Source organism: Varroa destructor, unplaced genomic scaffold (genome assembly GCF_002443255.2).
Source record: "Varroa destructor unplaced genomic scaffold, Vdes_3.0 BEIS01000004.1, whole genome shotgun sequence".
NCBI lineage: Eukaryota > Metazoa > Arthropoda > Arachnida > Mesostigmata > Varroidae > Varroa > Varroa destructor.
In genome coordinates, this window is record NW_019211457.1 from 31,087,235 (window position 1) to 31,113,979 (window position 26,745).

Sequence of the window (26,745 nt, forward strand, 5' to 3'; positions counted from 1 at the left end):
GAGGAGCAATAGCTGTATCAGACAGTGGTTTTGTATGAGGATCGCTCAAGACGGTCGAGACGCGAACAGAACGATGCATTGGATGAACTAGCCTCTGCGGTGTACTGTGGGGCCTCCTTCGTCACAGAGACAGCGTCCGGCGGTTGCTTAAATCCATTTTACTTCGTGAAGTTGTCCTGCGAGTATTAGAGTGAATGTGATTTAACTTCAGACCTTTAGCGAGAGATACAGATAAAGCAGATAAACGTTCAATATTGACACGACTAGACGAAATGAGTGAGTATTCGATCTATGTAAGCAAGTGCAAATCTTAGCAGTAGATAACTAGCTAGTAATTCAAAAACTAGTACATTTCAGTACAGATCTTCTATACGACAGGGTATGACTAGTGAAATGTGAGTGCTTAGGTGAGACATTTGCTTTATATGTATACCGAGTCCAGTGCTTATCAAGGGTGCGTTCGCGTATACGAAACAGTAATACGTCTCAAACGTTTCTCGCAGTACGTTAATGTGAGTTGACAAAACAACATAGTGAGCCTTTAAATTTTTCTACTTCCTGATCTAACGATAATTTCTGATAATTTCCTAATATTGATATATCCTAGCTTCACACAAGGTATTACCCCAGTTTCTAATTCGAACTCAAACAAATTGCCTCGAAATAAATCATGTATTTATTTCGGATTTTATGCGCCGTTTTATCTGTTTGACGCCGATAGGCAGTTGCTAAAGTTTTCTGTTAGAAACGGACGTCGTAGACGGCCCACGGATCGCACGCCGCATCCGTAACGATGTAGAAAACTTGTTGTAAGTCATCCGTTTCGTAGAAAGATTTAGCTTAATAGGCTTCCGACGCCGAGTTCCTAAAAGTTAGGCAGTTTTTTTTTACGGAACGTAAAGTAGCAGACGACCAGTGATTTCAAATTCTATCAAGGCACCCTGCTGCACCCCAGACGGACAATTAATTCCTCAGACAAGAGTCGGAGTGAATCACGTTGACGTTAATTCACGCGCAACGGTAAGCCCTTAAAAAATGATCGAATACTGAGTGTGTAAAAAGAATTTCTAATTGTCAAGCATTGAATCATCTTTGAGAGAATTTTCCTTGCTAGTTGCATCCAATACATATCTGTGGCCACCTTATGTTTTATTTGTCCAACGCGCAGCGTCAGGCGTGTCTCACTTAACAAAAACTGTAAGTGACTAACGTTTGCTAAAGTCTCACCTGATTGAGTAAAATACAATAAACTGTGATATAGATCAATATTTGATTATTCTGCCGGCATGTGTTTTCACCTCTGTGAAAACCCGAAATGTTCCTATTCTACGATCATAGAATTTCACTGGCAGTGCTCGCCAACAGATTGTCGTCTCTGCTGGCACCGATTTTCGATATTTTCACAGACGATTTAATCAATAAGTTCCAATAGATTTAAAAGCTTTATGCGGGAACTGTCGTTTAATATCTCACAGAAGCCTACGGTGAAGTTTTATGGAATAGTTGACATTAAAGATAAAAAAACACAGACATGTTTGTCTTTTGGGTAGCAGTGGCTATCTTTGAATGGCCTACATCAATCGGCCCATAGTCCTGTACTGGTTCACTTCACTGAAAAGCTTTGATATCTCTATGATTAATACGGCAATAAATTACCAAACTCAATGCCGTTTTTTTCTATAATTTATTCTACTTGAAATACTTTTATTATGATGATTATTAACCGACGTATCTAGTAAACTGCTTAAGGTAAGACCATAAATTGATGAGTCTGCTGGGGTTCCGTGTTTACTTAACACGAACAACATAATTAACTACAGTAAACTAAGACACGATCTACGGAGGGTTTTACGAAAAATACTTAAATCCATTTAGTTACGATTATTTTTTATCGTAGGAATGATCTCCTAAACAAGCTTCAGTGCTCTTTTATCGTCGATTCCACCGACCCAGACCGGGCATCACCATTACCATTATCATCGTGCGTGCTCGAACCGGCGACAAAAAAAAACCGCATTAACATTAACAGATTATGCCACCGCCAATAACTCGCCGACAGCAATCTGTACCCCCTTTTAGCACTGCTGTCGCGGACTCGCTACTGTATTCTCCAACATACGGCCTTTCTGTGGAGCATCATGAACGCGTGCCTAAAGAAGGCCCCGAGGCAGTCCTTAGTGCGTGCAACGCGATCGGAACCATCGTACCTTTTTTTATAGGGAAGCTTCAAACTGTACAAAGAGTACTAGCAGTATTAATGCCAGCAGAAACGGCCGTCGTTGTTTCGGGAATGTTCAACGCGTTCTAGAATAACGGCTCACAATAGAGCAGTCGTTGTTTGGTCGCTCGTTTGCTTGCTGGGTTGATCAACAGCAAGGGAAGCGATTGTGTGCGATGAACCAGACGTACACAATAGCAACTGACCAGAACGGGCTTACTTATGGGAAGAGGCCGAGAGACAGTTCATCCCAAATTGTCGATGAGCGAGCGAGCAACGTGGGTATATAGATCAGCAGGTCACTAGGTAGTATAAAATCAACGCTGGCGATGATAATCGAAAAGCACTACATCGAACGTTACAGTCGGAACTGAAAAAAGGGAGAATTTTAATCGGTGAAATGCAGGCGGACGGCCAGACGGACAGATCAGCACGTTCCACGTCGATCCTCTATTTTACACCGCAGTATTAGTCTACGATAAACCTGAAGACTCGCACAATGAGATAATATATAAGGTGCAGGTCTATTACTATGCTTCATCTATAACTATTACTAATGCTGTTATTTTACGCGCAGTTTAAATAATAGCTAATAATAATACGAGGAGTAATGAGAGTTCGCCATCAGCAACGGCGCGTATTCAAACAATGCGCAATTTATGTCTGTGTGTGAGAGACAGCGCTTTTCAGTTAAAACGAAATAGCAATAAACAACAAACTATTGACTCGGCTAGCAGTAGAGATCTTCAGGACACCTTCTCGGAATCGATAGTCAATGGTACGGTGTCTAGGAGCCGAAATAGATCCACGACACGCCGTCGTCGAACCAAGATAATCAAGTTAACACTTGAGATGGCAATACCAGCTCTCTTCCATAGTAGTGTCAACTTCTTTTAGTTCTTTCTTTCCATTCTTGTTGATCGATTACTGAGCACCAACGATAGACACGTGATCAGTATTCGGGAATTGTAGGTTTGCTATAGTTCACGACGCCTGGTTCACAATCGATAGTGGATTATTTTCAAGCCGCACACGCAAGTCCCATGCTTTTGAATGCACCAGTAGTCGATTGTTAAATCTAGCTAGTTAAAGGAAGCTTACTATATTAAATAAACCGAAGCGTGACAGCGTCCTCTGGCGGCTTTATAGGTGAAGCACTGGCCATGGCCGATAGTTATAAACCTACCCTTTCCATATTTCCTAACCATTTGTGTGTGCGAATATTCGACGCCAGGTGTCGCCTTAACGATTGATTGTTGTCATGGTCGAACCGTCGACGGGATCCGAGGGAACGTTTATCGTCTCAACTACGCATTTCGTTGTTATTATTTTTTTTTTAATACATATGTATATCATGTATCCATACAAGATATTGCTGTTTTCAATTCTATTTAGCTATAGTAAAGCATTCATACATAGACAAAAAGCGAGGGTGTTGCGAAAGAAACAGTGTCCAATTTTGTAGGGCAGACGAAAAAAGGTCCAGTGTACCGTGTTACCGTTGTTTCGATAAACTGCTAAATGTCAACAGTGTTCTAACAATTGTGCTAAAATACTATAATCAGTAAAAATACTAGACAATAGCTACCGAATAGCGATGAGTTGAATGCACTGCAGGACTCTTTAGCTTAGCATGTTTTATTGGTCGAATACGGTCGCTTAGCTGCACTTTGACTTTGTGGTAAATACACGAATGTTCCTAGCGCTGCTCGTCATGGCGACTCTAAACCTTTGCGGCTCCTGTAGAAGACATTGCAAACATATTTCAGATTGTTAGTATACCATTAGTAGATTTGAAGGCAACCATTCCGGGTTAATTGTTACGCCGAACCGTGATCCTGGAACCTATCCGAAAGACCCATGCATTTATAGGGAATGGTACAATTGTTTAATATTAGTGCGTTCATTATCATGACGACTAACAAGGATTTATTACACTGTCCTCTTTTCCAGGGAACCTCTTCGTAATCCTCGCTCTTGCAGGAGTAGGTTAAAATGCGTCTAGCACGTAAACACCTTAACTAAATAGTTTTCAAAGCCCAGAGTTATTAACAAATTTTCTGTTATTTATTATACAACTCGATGGTGCGGACTGAAAATAGGCCGTGGAACTTATAAATGCGTCTAGACCTTGTTCAGTCATCCCACTGATACCATAAGAATGAAACTGGATTAGCATGATTTCACGTTTCATTCATTTCATTAATTGATCTCACGTTGATTTTACTATGAAAATATATCCTATGGAAACTATAATTAATTCTAGGTGTTAAGTTAGAGTAACTCTGAGGTCTTACAGAGAGAATTTTTTTTAATTCTTTCAAAAAAAAACTTTAATTTTGCATTATTTTTTATTGTAAGTTAGTTGTATTAGAAATAAGTTCATAATGTTTCTCACGGGTAAACAAGGTCTTATCTTATTTTGAGTGTCCTTATCAATTGCGTCTACAGCATACGTACGTATCACCTACTGCATCATAACGTTGAATCATTCTATTATATGTCGGCGTATGTTGCAAGATACTCTTGATTGCTATTTGGCTTCTTGGTTAATCGGAAAGTTCACTATGATTGAAAACAAAACTCTAAAGTTTGTAACTTGACATAATCTGATACCAATTATCTTACCATATACGGTGCTTTTTATTAGGTGGCTTCTCTGGGCCTCGCAGACCTGGTCCGAAAGTCAATTGTCTTTGATCAAGACACCCCGAAGGTTTTCTACTGTCCACAGGAAAAACCGCGAAAGCTGGACAAACTCGTTGTTAAGGTAAGCTCCATTTAAGTGGCTGCTTTCGTGGAAAAATAAAAAAGTCAATTGATCGTAGTATACTAACCTGTAGTGATGTTTTTCGCATTTCCTGTTTCAGGCGCGTCCCATCGAAAAGTTGTGCGAGTTCAAAGGAAGGTCGCTACCCAAAGGCTACCAAAGCGACTGCTACAACGACGTTGACGAGAGCGAATACGCTTGTCAAGAAAAGAAACGTATCATGGTAAGTGATTTTCGTGTGGCCAAAGTCTGCCAAGTACTATTTCAAAATTCTCAATCGACAACCAACGTTCGAAAACGTTCTACCAGTACGAATCAAACAAAAGGGCAAATAGGTTTCTGTTAATAGTGCACTCCTAGTCGATTCGAAGAAATTCGTAATAAAGCGAATATCTGGAAGAAACTTGACGGGTCTAATTGGCATGCTCCATGTTTCCATCCTAGCCTGTGCAGAGTACAGAAGTTTCATGAATATAATGGAGATGATGCTTGCCCTAAGGGGCAGATAGGCTTGTTGTATGTGTCGTACTTTCCGTTGCCCAGAAATCCAACCGCTGGGCATCCTGGCTAAGTAACAAGCCAAAGAAAGGCACTACGGCTTTGACGAACTACAAAGTCATCAATAATCTAACGGAGATAATAAAATATCGCGATACCAAAGATAAATATCGAACAGTAATGAATAGCGAAATAGTAAAGGTTACTTAGCCGAGTTATTGGATTGTACATAGTGTATTTAATGGAAATCGATAATTTGTTTGAATTTGAGATAGCCATTTTGCAATTGCGCCCCGCTTTACTCGTCCTATCCTTGCTACTATTTTTTGCTAATTTTTATTGAGAGAAATGCCAGTAGATACTATATAACACACGTGTTTGTCAGGATAGTCCGCTTAAAAAGGTGGAGGCCAGTGAAAGGTACATATATTAAAAGGTAATTTGTCACAATTTCGCCCTATTTGCCTAACGCCCCTTTAATGTTTAATGGCGGAAATAGCAAAGAAACAAAAAAAATCATTTTTTAGGCATTGCGCAGCTGTCCAATATGCGTGAGTCCAGCTTGTCTCTTTCCATACACGAAAATTAAATCATCGTAGAATTAGTATTGAGTTTCCGAGTTTCCTCCAATGGAAATTTAGATATCAGTCGAAAAAAAATACCAGAGAAAAATTTTACAGAAAAGGCCCAAATAATAATTTGCTTAAACAAGTTCATTGGGGCATTGTACAGAACTGCTCTACGACGCGATGGGGGCATTCATATGTGTACGATAGCGATAGAAGCTATAGAAGCCCGAGTAGACCGGAGACGCCGTCATACAACAAACTGCTACACACGGAACCAGGCTTTTCTATCACAGGCTACCTGCCAACACATTATCAAATTAGTTTAATATGCAGTAATTTCCTAGATGTGCATGAATCGCTGATTCATCAGATGACTTCGTGCTGGTACACTATGGAGTGACTTCGTATGTACATTTTCCCTTAGCCGAGGGATCTCCCCAGTCAACTGCGAATCTTTCCACCGACTTCGGACAATTCCTCTAGAGCGTTCATCGAATTTTCTGTAGCATCGATGTGTACTGTGAACCCCGATAAACGTCCACACTCGTTTGCACTATTCGTAATACCTAATATACAGTGTCGTGTTTGAGTAGTGACTATTTGTGAAGATTCTACTTATTGGCAACAAACCATCACGCAAAAGCAATAGTCCAATCTATATTAAACGTTAAATCATATCATCATACACGCAGATAGTCAGTGGTATGAATTGTGGGTCGTAAATCACTACTGGCCCACACTGATGCGGTGTGGAACGTAAAAGCGAAAAAGAAAAAAAAAACTAAAGTGAATTTATTTATGAATCAAATTAGCGTTGAATTTCGCTGGCATGCGTCGTGACTTAGCAAGCCGTATGCCCAAGTTCATTAAGTCATTTAACTTTAAAATCAATTTATACAACTACGAAACGTACTAAATACAAGTAGTCAAACTCTGTAACTTTATTTAATAAAGTAGAAGGTACCGAAGAAAGGTGAGGATTGAGAATATACGTTGAAGTGCTTTGTTAAGTAGTAATAACTATATTTATTGACAACAATTGTACAGCCATTTTGCTCAACGCCTTAAACTAGAGCTATTCTCACAATACTTGGCGCCGACGAATATACTTAAGTCAACGTGGGCACATTAATGTATTATACTATCTATGTTTTTATTGATGTTGCTTGATTTTTTTTTTCGCAATTCTAACCTTGTGCCTGATGTTACCTGAGTTGTACGTCGGTCCCTCAAAAAATTTAGCTTAAAATCCGAACGGATCCGCTTCGAAAACGAAGCTCAACGTTTTCAGCGTTTAGCACCCTTGGGACTAGATGCGCTCCCTTACGCTCCAGTCGTGGATGATGATCGGCTTCAACGGGCTCGAAGTGGAAACAGTTCAGGTGGTGGACGGAAATCAAGCCACTGTAGATGTGGCAATCGCTTTCAAAGCAGAGACCTGGCCACTGCCCCATGCGTTGCCCAGGCACGGGCAGTCACATCCACACGTATTTGCCGGCGAATTTTCTCTATAGAAGTGTCTGTCGATCACGGCTCAAAGTAAATGACGTTGCTAATTGCCTACCATATTGTCTAAATGGCGCAAACAACCATCACCGCTGACGCTCAGTTCGCTTTGACTTGTCGAGGCGGAGCAGGGAGTTATTTGTTGAAATGCTCGTCCGTTTCCCACGGAAGAATCCAAAAGTATACACCTGGGGACTAGCAAAAAGATGATTGGGAGATAGTACTGTGATTCATGTGGTGCAAATGGCGAGATTTCTTTGCGCGGCTTTTGCTAACGTTTTTAACTTCAGCCCTATAAACGGCAACTGAATCAGACGGACCGCGGCTACCCTTCAGCAAATAATGTTTTCCATTCAGTTAGACATTGTTGTTGCAATTTACAGCAGCCGATTTTCGTTGCACGGGTTTCTTTTTTTTTTTTTTTTTTTTTTCGTTTGTAGTAAACGTTGCCGCCATATCAGTTACGTGATGGTATGAAATTTATAGTAACAATGTTTGTAGCACTTGTCCATAGTGTTTGTGTTGGGTTAATTCGGCGCTGCGGATAGAATTAATTCAGGACTTTGTTCGGGTACCCTTGCTGTTATGTCATATCTACTATAGAATTTTAGTCTCTGCACTCATAATGCGCTCTGATTGTTTACTTTAAGCTTTATGATATGGGTTCTACTCAAGGGAAGAATACCTTTTGTTTTTTTCTATTAAACTCTGAGAGCGCTCTTATAACTTTGCCTCTGTTGAAAAGAGGAGCTATCTGTTGTTCAACTTGTATACAAATGCATCTAGAATTTCGGCCTTAAATTATAGGCTACAATTTGTATAACCATTAATATAACTTCCCTACGATTGTTAGAAATGTATAGATTGTTCAAAGTGCTTTTGCGGTTTTTTGGGATTTCATTCTAGAAACGTATCGCGAAACTGGAGGAAGCGAAGGCCGAAGCTGAGGCTCCACCGGCTCATCGACAAGCTAAACACAAGAAGGTTACGGGAAAAAAATCTAAATATCAACGGGGTTATTGAGCTGTTGAAAACGAGTATTTTCATATATAAACCTCAGGCTGCCCTCCATTACCCAATAAACAGATTACATATCTTAAGGTATTCCGGCCAAAAAAAGGAAATGATAAAAATAAGCCGAACACGTACGCAGGATGCAGTCTGTTTTCTCTGAATACCGTTATTTTTTTACTGAAACAAGGTTTATTAATTGCCTAGAGGCAAACAGAACAGCGTATTCAGTTGGCGTCATACAACTTCTCAGACACCTTAACGCTTAGATGTATTTAAGCGTTACGTGCTTTACTTAGTTTCAGCCGTGTGTAGATACAAACGTTTAACTTTATTATGCACAGTCTTGTTATACACCCTATTATAGAACTAACATGCGTAAATTTTGAAAATAGATAGATTGTCCGGCTTCAATTCAGCTATATTTCACAAGAAAGGACGCGTCGGTTTGAAACAAAAATCTCAAAAAAATATATTGAACACGCTACCCATAAATCCGCTATGAGACTGCCATACAATGACATAGTTAGTAATATGCGGTGCGCATGTTACCCTATTTATTATAAGCGAACAAATGCTTTTAAAGGAAAGAGGATAGAATTATGCCAGTAACTGTACATGTTCATACTCTATGCAAATGATTTTTTTTTAAATCTCCGATATCTTGTTTTTCCCCGTTTTACTGCTAATCCAGCAAATGTATTCTGTCGTTAAGATAATAAAAAAAAAAAACACCGAAATAATATGATTAAATAAATCGTCAACATTTATAGTAAGCGATGTCCTTTTTTGTTTTTATCATTTTGCCTATTGCAACGACAGGAACAATAAGAATCGATTTAACGCAATATAACAAACCCTTAAATACGAAAACCGCTAAGCGAACAATACCAAGTTATATTCATGCACGTAAATAAACATAGACGTTTAAATAATTGCTACTTTTATCCAATTCAGTATATGGCATCGTGTATTTAACTAGACCCGGCTCCCCTTAGAGCGGTCGACCTTTTTAGGACACTTAATGCTGCTAAGATCAATAGCAGTACTATCAACGTGTTATAATTTTACCTTTCTATAATACTAATAGGGATGCGCGATTATCACAGTCCCGCTGTTGTTTCTAGTAAAAATGCAACCTACGAAGCGTAATCATATTCATCCATCTGATCTCCTGTTCTTCGAAAAAGTAACAAGTATATGTAGGTAATTCAGGATTTCCTAGGATACAAGACTGTCGTGCTAAATCGTCATATAGAATAGTTCAACTTAGTATAGGATACATCAACCACTAATTTCGAATAGAGCATTTGAATCTTGTTCTATTCTAATCTAATGTATCTACGAATAAGCACAGCTATCACAACGACGTTGGATTCAACGTTTGCTAACGCTCTCCGCGTGTTGATGAGTGTCTAAGTCGTAAATCGTCCACAAACTCGACTCTTCGCAGATGAGCATTATTTTTACGTTTAGTACTTTTTCTTGACTAGGTAAGCGTCTGCCATTGTATGACTTCTCGGCGAGGAGAATTTTTCATTGTCTCCCAATGACGGAGACACGGTCCCCGAGTTTCACTGCCGAGAATAACCTTTCCAAGGTAATCCTTTGGCCTGTTTTGGCACGGTGCAGGGGACGGTGTTACTGGGGTATCGGAAGAGGATGCGCTCTGAAAGGACACAAATGACACGCCCTGTAATCGAAGTAGCACAACGGACATATGAAAATGTTTGTATTTTTGCCCTTTGATTCTTTGTTATCCACCAGAACGGCCTTTTGATAATCAGCATTGTCCGATGGCCTGGCGTTTGCTATCTGAGATTAGTCAGGTACAATGAAGCGTTTGCCTTTCAAAAGATACCTTAATACGACCCCACGATATGTCTTAGGTTGTAATTTTTTTACCGTGAAGATAAGACAAGGCTAATAGACTATACGTACCGCTGTGAGAAGGCACAAAACAACGACAAGTATTACGTTGTCAAGGCTGGCAAGCGGTATATCGAACATAAAGCTTTCGTCGATAATGATATCATCAAATTGAGTCGGGTAAGAAGCGAGGCTCCAGCCCGTTGAGTTTCTTGCCCTTCTACCGAGACCTGAATGCGGTAAAGTCTTTTTACGTTTTACCAGTTTCCCGTTACTGTATAGTAATACCCTAGCGACGTATTCTGTTTATAGCGCAAAAACAGCATACAAATATATTATTCTTAGGCATATGAATAATCTTTACGATAGAATTGTGCGAAAGTAGGTTAATGGTATCGTAACGCCATCTGTATGATTCAGGAATAATTTTACCGTTCTCCTTAAAAATAAAAACAACTGTCCATATTTATCAGATTAGGCTACTAATATAACTCTATTGGCTATGTTTGTTGTAAATTTTGAGTATCTATATAAACGATCTTATCGACTAAAGGGCTCTGCTATACGTTGCAATATAGAACACTTATGAGGTGTAGCACCATTGACAACTGGGTCCTGTTGAAAAACGTTTCTCAGGAGAACATTGTTGCATTTTACGATCCGGACGGTTAAACGCTCCGACGTTGGCAGGTAGTTCAGACCTAACTGCATGTCGCCATTGTTCTGCATCACATAAGTTATACAGTCAGTTACAATAATGGTATAACTAGAAGTTTCTATGGCCTTACAAATAACTTATTTTTCTCATAGTCAGGTAAATAAGTTGAAACTGTTTCACCCATTATTCATATCTAGTTTACGCTAGATAACGGTGATTCTTGCGTACCTTTAACACGTACGGGTATCCGTTAAAACTCGACTTCAAAGCCCATAGATAAGCAAAGAAAATTTGTTCGGTGAACATACAATGATATCGTTATATTGAGCTAAATTTCTTGTAAAGTTATATCGAAGGGTGTACCTTTCTTTATTACTAATACTTTATTACTAATAAATAGCACACTATAACAAATAGATACCTAAATCAATTTGCGTCCAGGTAGCTTTACAAATACATGTCTGGGAATATCTTCCGAAGGATCTGCTGGGTTAATGATACAACTGGTAATCCAACGCATTTTCGAAAATCGTAGACAATCGTCTTCTAAACATCTAACTTAGCAATGCAAGTTCATGAGCGTGAAAGTACGTACACAGTAGAGTTATCACAAAATGATATGGTTTCGTAGTAATCTTACTGTAAAATCTGTTTCTATATAGAATCTTCTTGTTTCCTAGGGCCTACAATCGCAAGCTTATTGAAATACCAAAGGTCCGGTAAGTTCAAATAGTAAACACCAAATTTCAGATTTACGGTAAGAATGTCACAGATACTGAAAATAAACTACAGTGCTTTTATCAGCTTAGCCCTTATATGAATTTATCAGGAACGTTGGAATAATATATTCATTCACTAGTAAGTCTATGCAAACATACGTAGACATATCCTTTTCGACTTCCTGTTATGTTTAGCAGACCCTCACTCAGAACAATATCTTTCGTTGTTTCGTTTACGTCTTCGCTATCAGTGATTCTCTTACACCACTACTTGATCAGGGCATAGCTTAGTTAATGGCCAAACTTTTCAATGGAACATTGCGGCCTCAACTAGCTCGATATAATACTTCGCCTTTATCTTACCGTCGTCGGAGCAGCAAGGTCTAAGGTGACAATGCGCTCGACCGTTTCCTGTTCGAGGTCATAGTCTTTCAGTGACACCAGCGCCTCGCCAAGGATGCTGTGATTGACGTATTTTTCCGCATCGTATACCTTGACGTGAACGCTGCCATGACGGATGTCTGATTTCGTTACAGGCACTGCGAAACCTTCGTTGAATAATGGACACTGCGCCTTGCGCTTGATCTATTCATTGATTCGGTGACATGGTATGAGCACATATGGTAAAAGAGACGAAACAAGATTTGTAACATGTTGGAAGAGGAAAAAAGTATTCAGTACTCTTAAAAAGGGCTCTTTTGCGTTGCCATTCCACATTCAATTAGCTAAAGAGCGGGACCGTAAAAAACTCCAAACGAGAAGTTAGCTGATTTACTGTGTTTTCTGCATGGCAGCACATAACGATAGAACCAAAATGTACTAGTTATACTTACCAGGTAGGATATAGTAAGAAGTTTAGGTTACAGGGTAAATCCGCTCGGAATTATGGTACAGACTCGTAGAGGGTAAAATAATTGTGTGTATAATTAATGTGACCGTCATTAAATTGTCCTTGTGCTAACAAGAAGCTGGCTCGTTTTTTGGTCAAAATTACAATGACATACATATGCACATCAGAACAATGTGGCGTATCATTACTATTACAAGTAACTAAAAATAGCGTTCGTGACGAACTATAAGCAAGTTGTGTCATCTGCGTTTACCGAGTCCGTTGTATGTATTTTTCTAAGGCCACCTAACAGTATCTGTCCGTCTCAGTTGATTCCCTTCTCACTGTCAGCCATTTTTCCCCTCTGCTTGTGCTTCTAGTAGCTGCAATAACAATAAGTAATCTCCCTTTTTTTGATAAATAAATTGTTTTCGTTTTCCTTTTCAACACAGACACAAAACTATTCCAGTTGGCGCGTAGCAGCTCCTAATCCTAGCCCACCTAAAATGAGCAAGCTATTCCCATGGTGTATTTATGTCTGTGGGGAGTGGTTATTCGATAATGCATAGGAATTTCCCCAATTTAATAACTTTCTCTATAAGACAATATTGCCTGATTCCTGTCGTCCTATTCGTTATTAGCCCGTTTTTCGCCTAGATTGAGCCTCTGCAGAGGATCTACACGCTCTGTATTCTATCGCACGCTAAGCGTAAAGACCCTTCTACCATTTTTTTTTGGCTTTTTTCGCCCTTCTATCATTGGCGTTATTTTTTTAAATACGTCCCTGTTTTTTCCCCTGGCAGCCTGTTTTCTTGCGGTACCTTGTGACCTCTGAATATCGTCGAACTGAAATACCTGTGTGGTGAATTCGCACATTTTCCAAGGTCTCTCCTTCCGCCTATACATTCGTTTTATGTCACATACAACCTGAATAACAACATAAGGATCGCACGGTCCGCCGTACGGCCGCATAGGCAGCTCTTGGACGTCCTGAAAAATAAATTCACATATCAATACGTTCATATATGTAATTAAAGCATGTACTTAATTCAATATATATTACCTTAGGGTGCCAAATATTAGTTGATAGTAATTAAGTAAAATGCTTTAACGATATCGATGTTAAGCATGAGCTTTTCGATGTACACTTGTTATATAATTATCTATCTGCTACCTAGCTGGTCATTACGCGACAGTTTCATATCAGGAGTTCTACATACAGTAGCACGCACTGTGATGACAGTATACGCCAAAGGGTAATTCAGCCCGAATAACTTGTTGTCTGTATTAAGTCGTGTATATTGTCGGTATAGGTTCTTGTTGCCTGATCAGGAGACGCATAAGTATATCAACGGACAACGTTTCTCAGGACTGTTTTATTAGCGTACCTTCACGTTGACTTCCAGTTTGCCAATAATGCCTTCGTTTTTAGAGTCCGGAGGTTGAGGAAGGAATCGCATGGTAATCGTCGCATGCCCCTGACTCAGTACCTCCTCTCCACTCACAGAGGCGCCGTCTGTATCTGTCACGAGCTCGCTCTGTAACGATTCGTATTGTTTCTCGTACTACGATTTTCAAGTCCTACACTTTCAGATTTAGTGACCTAGGAACTTGGGCGGGGGCAGTCAGAGTTAGTGGTTGTGTGTCAAAGAGTTTGTGCACGAGTTCCCATATCAAGTATCCATTGTAGAAAAGAAAGGCGAAAGATATACTGATTGGTAGTTGACCGAGAAATCTAAGACAGCGATTCCGCTAGACAAGATCTACAAAGCTCAGATGGGAATAATAAAGACTACAAGACATGAGATGCTTAAACACAAAACGCCATTTCCAAATTCACTTGAATACGGTTTGACGCCTCGAATTCACCCGATTGTTCCCTTAATAAAAAGAACCTTCCAGAGCTTCCAACATTCTACCTGTCCTGCTTTGCTTCTAGAGAGATCCAATTATGGGTCAAAGACAAGTCATGAAATCACTTGAAAATCCTGTCGACCCTTTTGCGACTTTCACATTCATTGAACTGAGAAGAATCCAAATCTTTTGTCTCGTTCTAGTATGCGCCAGCACCATAAGTAATGCTGATAATCTTCTATTTTCCAATTTTATGATACGATTATGCTTGCATAAACAACGCAGGCTGTATCTGGATGGTTTAGAACGCTGTCGAATGATACAAAGCATAAGGTTTTACTGTTCAATCTCAAGTAATTCGACGAAGGTATTGCTCATGTAAAATGTGGCAATTAAAATAAGGCGAGTTGAAATGCTCATTCGTCTGATGAACGACTATCAAATTATTGAAAACGGGTAAAAGCAGAAGCTGATAGGACTAATCCAAGACCGCATTGTCGCGACATATTGCAAGACAATTCGACTCCCTCGTCGAAACGTTTGTTCTCCTTATGTTGTCCTAAGTCTGGGCTTGCTGCCGGTCGCTCAGATGTCGTCCTACAGCTAACTGACCTCGTCATCAATAAGGGCTTAATATACTTTTATGTTTAATTCGTAACACATAGTTTGTGTTCTGCTCGTGATATTCTTAGTACAATGACAACTGATCACCTTGTTGATCCTTGACATACTGTTGATCATAATAGTAAAATGGCCAATGCGTGTCTATTGACGATAGAGCACAATAAATACATACAAAAAAAAGCAGTCTAAACAGAACCATAAGGAAGCAAACCATCTAATGGACGAATAGCGAACACCAGAAGTAAGGAAAAGACAAAAACAATAGTCCTAGGCCCCAATTCGATATAAACAGTTAACGCAATAATATTAACATTTAAGTTTTGCAAACGTAAAAACGAAGCGTTCGCGTCAAGTAATTTTTGAAAGCAATACGATATTGCCAATACTGCTGGGTATATCTATTGCAGAGACGAGGTGAAAGGAATAAACTAGTTGAATAAACTTCCATATTGCGGTTTTTGATATAGATTGTTTCATTATCATACAGCTGTTCGCTCACTATTGTTGTCGTTGTATCCCCGCGACTTCCACTAGACATAGATGAGTAGGTGGAGTCCCGAAAGCCACCTCTCTGGAACGATGTCGTCGCCTGTGGGATTCTGGCCTGGAGTGTTCCTATCTGTGTACCAGGAGTTTCAATATTGTCGGAGGATCCGAGCGAGCGCTGGCTTTTGTTCAACTTGGCTGGACCCAGAACAGCAAGTTGGAGGAGTACGGCCATTTGTTTAGCAGCCGCGACCCGTGCCGCACGTTCTATTGTGATTGAAGTGACAGAAAAAAGACATAGCGGCTGGAATCATTATCATGCTACATTAATTAATTAATTCGCATACCAGAAACTCAGTCCTCCAGCCAGATGCTGAGTACGGAACGAACATAGATCAGTAATAGAATCAATACAATTTAAAATACTGATAATTATTATATAATGACAGCGACACTGTACCAGTGTTTCTAATTGAGCCCTACATTCACGATTGAGAAAAATCACATTGATTCACCTCTAATTGTTTACTTAGTTTAATTATACTAAGGAATGAATTAATTTATCTGATTTAACAGATATTCTGCTGAGTGAAAGAAACCAGCCATGACTACAAAGCTGCGCCCAACTGAGGACTAACGGATTACTTCATTAATCAAGATCTTTTACATTTTTACAATTGAAAGATGTTCAATTCATCTATATTTTTATATCATCCTATGAGATCAAATTAGATACAAGTCATATAACGTATGCCATGCGTACACAATATTTATTAAAGTATATTAAAGAGTATACGCGTACACAGATAGATTTCTGTTTAAATTCAATCAATTTAAGCTGTACGAGCGAGGTCTTCCTGACTGAGCACTGCTCTGGTACGTATCAGACTTCCTACTTCACTAGCTATTGGATACAGTTCATAGCCTACGTTAGGCAAACACCTTTTTCGCGTTTACGCCATATCTTCTTGTAGATGAAGCAAGTTGGCTGCACGAAACAGACGGTCGCCGCAAGAACGAACGCTACGAATCCGAAACCGCCCGCAATCACTAGCAGTTTCTGATCGTCTGTCAATCGGACATTCCATGCCTGAGCCATTCTGCAATGGGACAACCGAGCCGAGCGCGTTGAGGTCCGTCGATCTGATGATACACAGAGGAAAGAAGAGTTCTGAGTAAGTAGAAGAAGACTAGTGCAAGCTCAAGTTGGAAGAGTAAGATGCAATGTTTGTGCATAGATTATCGATAGACACAATCGATTTGGTAACTGGTTACTAAATAAAAGATTTTCCATACAAATCTCAGAATCTATTAGGCTAAGACGATAAGCGTTCAACAAACTCAGTCGGTAGTACTCTATTCTAGGTAGCTCGAGGCATTTTAACCCAAATCAATATACATATATATGCTCTTTTAAAATACTTCTGTGAATGTGAAGTTTCGCCACAAATGAAGCACGTATTTTGCTATTTCCCGAAGTACAAATACGACTTAAGCTCATCTGCTTATAACTTGCAAGTAATATATTCATATACTAATTATTTATTCGTTACGTATACTACTATAACAGATTGTTGATAATTAGAAATAGGCACTCATGTTACTGCAACTCATCGAAAATGGACATCTTGTATGTGGAGCCCTACCTATAGTAATCATTCCCGTGTCTCGTTTTATTGAAGTGCGTTTTTTTTAGCTTGGTCACTAGTTATACTTTCACTATATATACATCTTGAAGGACAGTTTTTCTTTTGCTCATGCAATGAATGTCCATCCGGTAATTGATGGTTACGTAGCTGACTTTTAAATCTTTCCCATTCGGGTACTCACGGGCATCACTGTGTGAAAAATTTGAGCAAGATGGATTGTGTACTTTGACCTACTACAACGTTGATTCCAAAAGAAAAATGGCAGAAGACGAAGATTTTCGTCTTTGTGTGCTGACATGTCATCCATGGTTGACTGATTCTACAGAACTAGTCCAAACGACAAATCTCTTAATATCTACGGTCTTCTGGTATAGTAGGTGAATATAGCATTTATATGAGCTCCTTCTTGAAAGCATTTAAGAATCTCTTTAACTACGCGCCCGCTAATGTCGGAGTAACCGACCAATTGCGATCACAACTATACCAACCGTTGCAGAACTCGTAAAAAATGGCTAAAATTTATTTGCAAAAATTGTGTCAGACGTGTTAGTTTAGACGATCCAGTACCGGCCGATCGTTCAAAATGCGAGTGCTTCCAAATTCAGCAGACGAATGGTGAAAATCTCGGCTCCTCCTGTTTATGCCGACAAATTGATCGCGGACGCTTATTCAAAAGTCTACCGTCGCCCGTCCGGATAGAAAATCTGAACGATATATTTTGAGAAGGACACGTAATTTATATATACTCACCACTCTGAGACTTCCTTATGCCACTCAATTTCAATGCGACGCTTTCGGTATTATAAACCTTATTCGGGCAAATTGTAACCACCGTATATCGTATACCATAGCAATAGCAACGTCAAGTCATAAACTTCGATACGTTTAATAAAGATCTTTTTCTAGGGATACATCCAGTACTGGCAACAAGTTCTGGCTCGGTCAAGCTTAACGTATGTGAGTATGGCTTCTGAATGCGCAACTCAGAGCTAAGGTGTTGCTGAACGCACGGCACGTCTTGCAACTTAAGCGTCATCGCTATGTTCGATGAAATCCTAGGTAATAGCTTTGCTATGTAATATAAAGAAAGGGCATGTTCAATGCTGTTAAACGGTCGCGAAATCGAGAGCTATATTCAGAACGAATTTTTAGCGGCCTAGATTCACCCTGATAGATTAGATATTGTCAGATTTCTAAGATCTAAGATTCTCTAAAGTTTGAATAGATGGTTTTTTCTGTTCTAAAATTGCTACATAATATAACGTAACAAAACGGTGCAGCTTGAGTTTGGAGTTTATCCTCCAACATAAATGGACTAGGGGATTCAGTGGAAATTTTGCGTAAGCGCTCGATAAGATTGGAAAAATCGATAGGTAACTTAAATGAATGCTTTAAGTGAAAAAGCTTTTTTGATTTGGAGATTTTTGGAGAATGAGGATTTTTCAGCGCGTAAAGATTGTTTACTTCACCTGTAAAAGTCCTGATACTATTAGTCCCGAAAGTACTATACATTTACGAGACTGAGTGTTCAATTTAGGTTTGTCTATAAATCTAGATCTATACACACAAAAATAGTCATCAAATCTTACGGTGTTTACTGGTCCAGACGCTTCAGTATCTGACTCAGCTTGTGAATAACCAAAAGCGCTCTTATTCCCGAATCTGGACACGCTAATTAATAACAAAAACACGTTTAAGTATGTAGACCGTCGTCGGGTCTCATACATACTCCTGTGCTATAGAAAATAGTCACCATGGGCTGTCATGTCCGAGTAGTAAAGGTAAAATATCGCAGATATCCTTAGGTAAGGAATACCTTTGCGGCGGCGCTAAAATCTGCAAACATCCTTTAACTAAGTGAACTTCTCGTCTGCCGAGAGAGAACGGAAATAGTCAAGTTACATAATCACGCTGACCTTCACGAGCTCGGAAGGACCATAGACCCACTGGCTTAGTTGCTCGAAAAATTCGGCTGAAAACGTTCTAAATCAGTCAGCTCCATTTGCCACCAGGGCAAAGCGACCTAACTGCAAAAATTGTGTTTTTGGGAAAAATCATATAGAATTAGCGATCCCGCTAGCCTTGAAAAAAGCTCCCTATATGTGGAACATCCTGACCGTGGTTGGCGAAAAGCTAATCAAAGTCGCCGAATGCCAAAGAGTCTGTTGCATTTTATTTACCTTCATAGGGTCTAGGTTGTAATATAGCTTGTAATTCTCGTGACGGTCCAATGGTGCTGCGTTTGTTTACTAAACATGGCGAAAACTAGCAATCTAGGTTCGGAACTAGACATAGATTTACGTCGTTTCAGTTCCTGAAGTAATCCTTAACGTAGGTAGGATCGAACGCAAAATTCGAAATTCTCTTTTTAGGTTGTAATTCATGCTATTTAAGGTTACCTATTTACTGTCTCCGAATTCAAACGTAGTTTAAGTCAGCTCAATAGCTATTTCTTTTTTGATCATAGCTGACTTTCAAAGGCTAAGGTCTTCAAAGTTCAATCTTCTAAAAATATTCAGCCAGCTACATGAATAAAAAAACCTTTATCCAGCATATATATTTGGAAGGGTAGTAATCACTCAGCTGTTACTGGCTGATGGCTTCATTTTGGAATACATCTTTGGATACGATTTTATTTCATTTGGGTTTAATAAAAACTTCCTGTTAATGCATGCAGTAGGCCGTGTTACTAGAAGAGTCTTCAGAGCACCTGTAAGCATGTGCCCATAACCAATTCCAGTATATACCGAACTTCATCAACTTTAGTTGATCGCTTCATTGTATTGTAGTTCGTAACTTCTCCAATTTAACAGATTCAGACGTATGGAATAACTGAACGACAATGTAAGCGAACTAGCGAACACTAACTTGAAGCTTATTTACGCCATCGTATTTATTATATCTATATATATATATATATATATATTTATTTATTTATTATATATATATATATATAATGATAACAAATTCATTATAGTTATTAACATAACTCTTTCTGTGGAGGTGTGAGAATAGTCTTTCGACGATTCTATACAAGTTGTAACTTCTCAGAAACTTCATATGTCATAATTCGAAGCATGCTTATGCCGGCCATTCTAAAGGTTCGTAATAATAAGAAAAACACAATAACGAACTAGCTGAATTATTTACTACTCGGAATGATGCGGAAAAGTGGAAAGTTATCCTAATAGCCAAAATATTTCTACAAACTTAAGGCCGCTGACATAGTGTTGAATTAATCCGAGCAAACGTCTCTAACAGACGTTAGATAGACACCTGACAACAGGTTATATGTGATCCTCAGTTGTTCCAGCTGGAGGAGACCTAAACGAGGCTTATTGCCTGACTTGTCCACTTTCTCAAGAGCGCGAGACGCTATCACGGATGCTAAGTCAATGTTATGGTCATTTCATACCCGCACACAAGCGCATGCAGACCACTAAGATATGGGCGAGTCATCGCCCGCTATCGAAAATACGCTATGGCAATTTTTGTGCAAAGTATATTACTATATTATTATTAGTACAAAATATATTATTATTAGTATAATATTACTGTTCGTTAACTGTACACATATATCATTGAGGAAAAAAAGACGGCCGGTAATGAGTGTCGCCATATACCATACTCGGCTAAAAATGCCACAACGTTTGAGAGAAGCACGTTTTCCAAGTTAAATGGAAATCGGCTTGGAGCAAATAAGGATACAGCCGTACCCTGACGTCCTTAGTGGAGTAAATGATTAAAGGGGTGATATTATTTATTATTATATATATATATATATTCGTATTGTTGGTGTCTATCTGTTTGATACTCGTTCAGCTTTCCTAGTTGTTCGGCACTACCATTATTCAAATACGTTGAACAGTGGAATAAAGAAACAATTGCAGCGTTTCGATAATCGTTACTGGCAAACGCCAGATTATTACTATGGTTGAGGTGCCCTGGAAAGTCACCATTAAAGTTGTCCCTGTATATTCGTATACAGTCGAATGTATGAACAATGAACGAGTGAGAATTTCAAAAAAAAAAAAAAAAAAAAAGAAACAAGCCCAGCTATTTAAAAACGTAACACTTCTAAACTTACTCGTATTCCCAGAAAGCACAGCTGAAAGCTATTGCGTTGATGCGATACGTCATACCAGAACAGTCATTTTATGGCCACGGTGATTAATGTCTTCATTAGATTGTTTTATAGTTAGAAATCGCAATAGCTCTAACAGAAAATATCCAAGATTTGCGAAACCTGAATAGTTCCGAACGGACGGTTCATGTTTCTATGCGCTAGATGTGGCCAATTATGTGTGTTTAATTGTATCACGCACACTTCCTAATTCGAGCTATTTCTATGGCTTTTTTTTTTTTTTTGTACTAGGGAATCAATAGCACATTTTGAATGATATTCATTGCAGTGACACGTAAACAAAAAGCGCTGCGCGCACTTATCGGTTTGGAGTCAGCTCCGTTGTGAACGACGGTGTATACTTATTTATGTCGTGTTTCGATTATGTATATTCATTTGTGTCCTGATTTGTGTGTTCGGCAGTTTTCGATTGTCCTATGGCAAAAAGGGACGACGAATGCAACGAGATTATTAACTTGCTTTACTTAGGACAGGATTTACCAGAGATATCGAACAGGGTAGGAACAGCTTTCAGTTACATGAAGTTCATCTTCATTAGAGTCTTCTTTGACATCGAGCTTATTCGAGTAAATTGCGGTTTTTTTATATAGGCCTCTAGCATATAACCGCACGTATCTCTAGCCTAGTACAATGACGTAAGTATTCAACGAATCAAGTTTTTGAGTCTGTACCAGTTTCTAATAGCTACACTTTTGCTGGTCGTCTGATAACCATGCCGTGCTAACAGTGAATATTTTAGGCATATATGGTAACCTTCCACGGTTAACGGGATACGTGTCTGCAAGCTGCACCAACCAGCCGGATGTCAAGTAGTCTGGAAATCAACAAGCTATCGACTCGTACAGATGGCCATAGCCAAACCCGTCAATGTCCCGTCAAGAACGTCAGAAAACGAGGTAGATACAAAGTTAGTAACTGGCTGGGTGACGGACAATCAATATGGTGGTAAATTACGACGATCGTTTAGTATGGTCTGACTTGTGACATAGAGCTAATATAGCATTGGAAGCTAAATGGCATGCTAGATTCGTTAGTGTACGACCGGTCTGGTGAAGCTCGCGCACGCCAGCATTGCCTGATCCATTGTTCGAAATAGTTTCGTAAAAAGCCCTATTGATCAACATGTACAACTCTGATTGAAAGAGGTGCTATAAACGACAACGTTTCAGCTATTCTCACTTATTGAAACGATGACAATTCTGCCAGTTGTCTAGGTAAATTCAGTTGCGTATACTAACGATAACAGTTATTTTTTTCTCTGTAATTTTTACTGGTATATTGGGCTGAATAGTCTATAGGCTACAGCCTCTGGGGTAGACCAGATCAGGTAAATTAAGTCAACTGGGTAACAAACAACAGGTATCGTAGGTGACTGCGTCAGACAAATCTACAACGATAGTTCGGTCGCCCAGTTCATTTGATACCTCTGAGTCGTCATAAACTACAAAATGTTTCGTTCTATTTATATCGAATGCGCCAATAATAATGATTATGATAGTGTTATTATGTTAATGAGGATTATTATGAAATAGATAGTTGTCGTTTCCTTCGAGAGACGATCAACTTTTTCGGGTGTACTCGACCCTTGTGCCCATTTAGATCATTGATACCGAGATATTGAACTAGTAAGAAATGGCTTTCCGAAAACAGGATCTACTTTGGAAATTGCGGCGTCTCGGTTCAAAGCTACCACTCAGACAGTACTGTGTTTCCTTGGATTATTACCAACTCTCAACCCTAATACCTTTACTAAACACTCTTCACCAGTGTTTCCTTGAACGTAAACGTATTGAAATACGTCACAAGCAGAACGTAGCACGGCAGCTATTGACATATAATAGTCAATCTCTATACTTTCATTTACAATCTCCCTTGACACCGGTATCGAGGGTCAAGCACAACTTGATCCCGGCAAATTGAACGCGAATTTTAGTCACATACAATATATTTATGAATTGCCGCTAGCGTCTATAGGCCTACGCTACCCGTGTTAGGCCACATCAGAATTTACCTGCGGCACGTCACATAGACTAATATAGAAAACCATATGTATGTTATCAGCTGTCTGTTGAGCAAACCAATGGCTTCAGCCAGATGCTGTTTGTCTCCGAACTGCATTGGCTTATCGCTCTATGCCCAGGACACGGCTAGCGTCCGTCTATCTGCAGGTGTGTGTCGTTAAGCATGTAGCTTCTACCATAAAGCGCAATGCTCCAAAAGTTTGATCCCAAAAACTGATCGCTTAACAGAATTTCTCTATGCTAGGTTAACTTAGTTTCGGAAAATATAACGAGCATTTCAGATGAATTGTTTATAAGGAGTCGGAATAATTTCAGATTATATCTGAAAGGTACCTGGAACATCCTGAAAACCTCCATACACCCATGTTGACGCAGAAGCATAAATCCATCAATCTATTAAGCACAATAATAATAAGAGCAATGGCATATATGGAGTTGATAGGAAATACTTTACTCTGTCATCAATACCTTCGCGGCACCGAACATTTCAAGACAGTAAAGCGCAACGCTATACTCAATAGCATACAACAGAACTAACCCATTTGTATTCAACTCAGAAGTTCCGGACATCGAACTGAAGACCGGTATCAGCCGTCACTTATCCTTCCAACGGAAGCTTTTATTTAATTTAGCTATCAGACAAGTGATCTATAAAACGTGATTAAATGTGACACTCACCAACAGTATATTATCCAAGACAAACGTTCCTCTTCCCGTAAAATTACTTCGTCTATCGAGTATAATACACTCCTTTGGATTCTCGTAGACAGCACCGATCACACATTAAGGCACAACTCAACGTAAGCCTGATGCTTTAACACACTGAAAGTTATCTTCGAAAAGAAGGTCTCCAAACACGAACGAGCAAAAAACACCTGGATAGGCTGATGCCATTGTTGTTATTATTCATTGTGTTGTCGTTGTCAGCTCCTGTGACCAGTGTTATCCTTGTGTAATCGACGGCAACGTTGTTACGCGCATCTCAGCTATGTGGAGATCTCGTAGGACCTAAAGTCTTTCACACAGTCAACGAGCCGTACGACGCCGCTGATCGTACTGTGCGTGTTGTACGTTTCTACGTTTTTCTAGGGCTACAAACGTAAATGTAGAATGAATTTAACTGTCTCAATAATCTATCTCACGACAAATCGCCTGAAGTGGGCGAGAGAATAGAAACGCCTCATAGGCCGCGAGAAGCCACCAGCATAATTCCTGCTTGAGAAAGTCCTCCCACAAGAGTGGCAATTCTGCAAGCGACAAGGTAAGAGACGGAATCGAGGCAGAAGACCTACGGACGAGTCAGGTCGCTAAAGTTTCTGTTCACAGCGGCAGTGGTGATACGTTTAGCGTTTAGTCGTCGATCGGGTACGTTCTAAGCGTTAAGCAGGCCGAATATCAGGATGCAATAGCAGCCACAGCAGGAAGGGTGCTCTGGCTAAGTTATCAAATAAAGAGGCAGTGATGGCTGTTTTTAGGTACAGCCGGATGCTGACATTTGAGCAGGCGATGAATTCGTAACATTGGACTGCTGCGTACGTAATCTGCATTGGTTCTACAGGAGCCTGTATGTGCCTAAAAGATCAATGTAGTCCGCTTTAAAACGAGTAAACAGGCACCTCGTTCTTTTCGAAGCGAAAGGATCGCGGGCTTCTGTCAGTTGACGCAACGAATTAAGTAAATCGGGCAACGCCTTTGATTTCAGTGTTGGCAGCAGAGACCTCGAGCGATCGCACCCAATGGTAAACAAGCTAAACTGGCCAGTGTAGTATAAAAATTTAATTAACCTATACGTCATAACACGGCCTTCGGCTGCGTAGTGTAGGCCTTGTTCAACAATAACATAAGACTCCCAATGCTAATGACACGAATGAAGATAAACAGTAAGATCGCATAATTGAATTTATTCACCAGATATTGTGAATTATCTAGAAATTTGCAGCAATATCAAGATCATCTGAGGCGATGATAAGATGGTCCTCACACGAAGATGACCTCCGAAAGGCCATTAGTGAAATACAGCATGAGAGCCTTGAAGCCAATTTGCACTATGTACAAGATGACAATCCTGGCTACATGTTGCAGTACCCCTGTAAAGTCACACCATCGGCGAATATGCATTCGGATAAAGAAAAAAAGCGTTCATGCATCAATAAAAACACGAAAATTAGTCGTGTCTTCGGGCAATTATTTTGAACGAATATTTGTTTCGTTGCTATTATACATTACGAAACGCTAGAAAATAAAGTCTGTTGGGTAAAGGGTAGCTCGTTAATTTAACATGCCGGTGAAACCAGTTGGTCTCTTCTTCTTAGCTCTACGACGACGTCTATAACCGTCTATATGTGTATGATTTTTGTAATAAGAAAGCCAGGCAAAATAGAGACGAGTGCGAATTACCATTCGTGATCATCTGCGGAAGCTACTTCAGCTAAAGGGTCAATAAAAACCTTTTAGAAAACGACCCATTAGACGAACACGTTGGAACGCTATTAAAAAAACATCGTTAAAGGTATTATAACATAAACCAAACTCCAGTGAATTAATCAGCATCCATCTACCGGTAGCATCCATCACCTTGGCGCATTTTCGATGCCCCTACCACTATGGCAAATCGTCCGGAAGACTCTCGCGTGCGACTGTATCATTGTTTGTATTCGCGTTTGTTCCTGTCGGCAACCTACCAGCGGTTTTTGGACTCAATCCGGTGAAACAGACCTGCATCAGAATAGCGTTCAATAAACAATAAGCAAGCCATATAGAGAGATAATTCTAATAATAACGCTAATAATCTTAGTTATGTGACGCTAATATAGCAACAACAACCATTCAATAAACATATTATCACAATAATTATTTTTAAAGAGTATTAGACGAGTTTTTTTGATAAATACAAATATTATTTTCCAGATAAACTATTAGAAAAACTTTCGAACATAGTTTTATGGGTAAAATGGATCATATTAATGCTTTAGCGTGTGCCTTGCCTCATCCGTCCGAGTCACCTGAAATGACGTGCCCTATGAAATATATCGTTTAGGTTGTCTCATACCGCATCTTAAGTGACCCGAAAAACGTCGTTACAAACCATATAACGCTCACAGGGAACAAAACCATAGCTCAATAAGTATTAAGGACTACGTTTAAATGTACGCTTGAAAAGGTAAGGACTGGTTTACAAGAAACGTTTTTCGTTGCTGTCACATAATCACTGCAGGCGAAGTTTTTTTTTTTTTTTTTTTCACATCCAGAGTCTGCTGTTTATAGTCATTCATTGTGTATTCCCCTAACAACAATGCAAAATATAACTGTAAATGTTGGAA

The 26,745-nt window shown here is 39.5% G+C and overlaps 3 protein-coding genes across 7 annotated transcripts in view; 1 reads left to right on the forward strand and 2 right to left on the reverse strand.

The window, feature by feature from the left end:
• On the forward strand, positions 1 to 26,664 carry LOC111250452 (uncharacterized). Of its 4 annotated transcripts, none has more exons than XR_015327612.1 (8): positions 3,568 to 3,990; positions 4,172 to 4,203; positions 4,869 to 4,988; positions 5,089 to 5,211; positions 16,188 to 16,249; positions 16,586 to 16,786; positions 22,132 to 22,300; positions 23,466 to 26,664. XR_015327612.1 is itself a non-coding variant. In XM_022805745.2 (5 exons), the coding sequence occupies exons 1-5, from the start codon at positions 273 to 275 to the stop codon at positions 8,582 to 8,584; spliced, it is 396 nt and encodes a 131-aa protein (XP_022661480.1). In that variant the 5' UTR covers positions 1 to 272; the 3' UTR covers positions 8,585 to 9,348. The 4 variants fall into 4 exon arrangements, 2 of the variants coding, with proteins under 2 accessions (XP_022661480.1, XP_086845083.1); XR_015327613.1 differs by having other exon boundaries at positions 23,741 to 26,664; XM_022805745.2 differs by lacking the exons at positions 3,568 to 3,990; positions 16,188 to 16,249; positions 16,586 to 16,786; positions 22,132 to 22,300; positions 23,466 to 26,664 and adding exons at positions 1 to 276; positions 8,468 to 9,348.
• On the reverse strand, positions 9,316 to 16,710 carry LOC111250450 (synaptotagmin-1-like). Its single transcript, XM_022805741.2, has 8 exons — positions 16,554 to 16,710; positions 15,625 to 15,878; positions 14,036 to 14,185; positions 13,503 to 13,637; positions 12,182 to 12,403; positions 11,041 to 11,164; positions 10,514 to 10,743; positions 9,316 to 10,241 (listed from the first exon to the last, which is right to left on the reverse strand). Exons 1-8 carry the CDS (start codon positions 16,708 to 16,710, stop codon positions 10,062 to 10,064), a joined length of 1,452 nt encoding a protein of 483 aa, XP_022661476.1. The 3' UTR covers positions 9,316 to 10,061.
• LOC111250451 (uncharacterized) overlaps positions 25,307 to 26,745 on the reverse strand; it is a 5,174-nt gene continuing 3,735 nt past the window's right edge. Inside the window, exons 6-7 of one of the 2 annotated variants that reach the window (XM_086988955.1) lie at positions 26,107 to 26,140; positions 25,307 to 25,512 (exon numbers count right to left, since the gene is read on the reverse strand). In XM_086988955.1, coding sequence (XP_086845081.1) covers positions 25,403 to 25,512; positions 26,107 to 26,140 — 144 coding nt within the window. In that variant the 3' untranslated portion in view covers positions 25,307 to 25,402. Of the gene's footprint in view, positions 25,513 to 25,999; positions 26,141 to 26,745 lie in introns of both variants that reach the window. The other variant, XM_086988956.1, reaches the window with a different exon arrangement.

What these genes read in the sequence shown, in the direction of transcription:
- LOC111250452 (XM_086988957.1), top strand. Translation starts at nt 3,912, where the DNA reads ATGTTCCTAGCGCTGCTCGTCATGGCGACTCTAAACCTTTGCGGCTCC. An exon ending in TTGCAAACATATTTCAGATT is followed by an intron (nt 3,991 to 4,171) that starts GTTAGTATACCA and finishes CCTCTTTTCCAG; the next exon opens with GGAACCTCTTCGTAATCCTC. An exon ending in AAGAAAAGAAACGTATCATG is followed by an intron (nt 5,212 to 8,467) that starts GTAAGTGATTTT and finishes ATTTCATTCTAG; the next exon opens with AAACGTATCGCGAAACTGGA.
- LOC111250450 (XM_022805741.2), bottom strand. Translation starts at nt 16,710, where the DNA reads ATGGCTCAGGCATGGAATGTCCGATTGACAGACGATCAGAAACTGCTA. An exon ending in AACTGGAAGTCAACGTGAAG is followed by an intron (nt 13,638 to 14,035) that starts GTACGCTAATAA and finishes TTTATTTTTCAG; the next exon opens with GACGTCCAAGAGCTGCCTAT. An exon ending in TTTTGTGCCTTCTCACAGCG is followed by an intron (nt 10,242 to 10,513) that starts GTACGTATAGTC and finishes GTGTCCTTTCAG; the next exon opens with AGCGCATCCTCTTCCGATAC.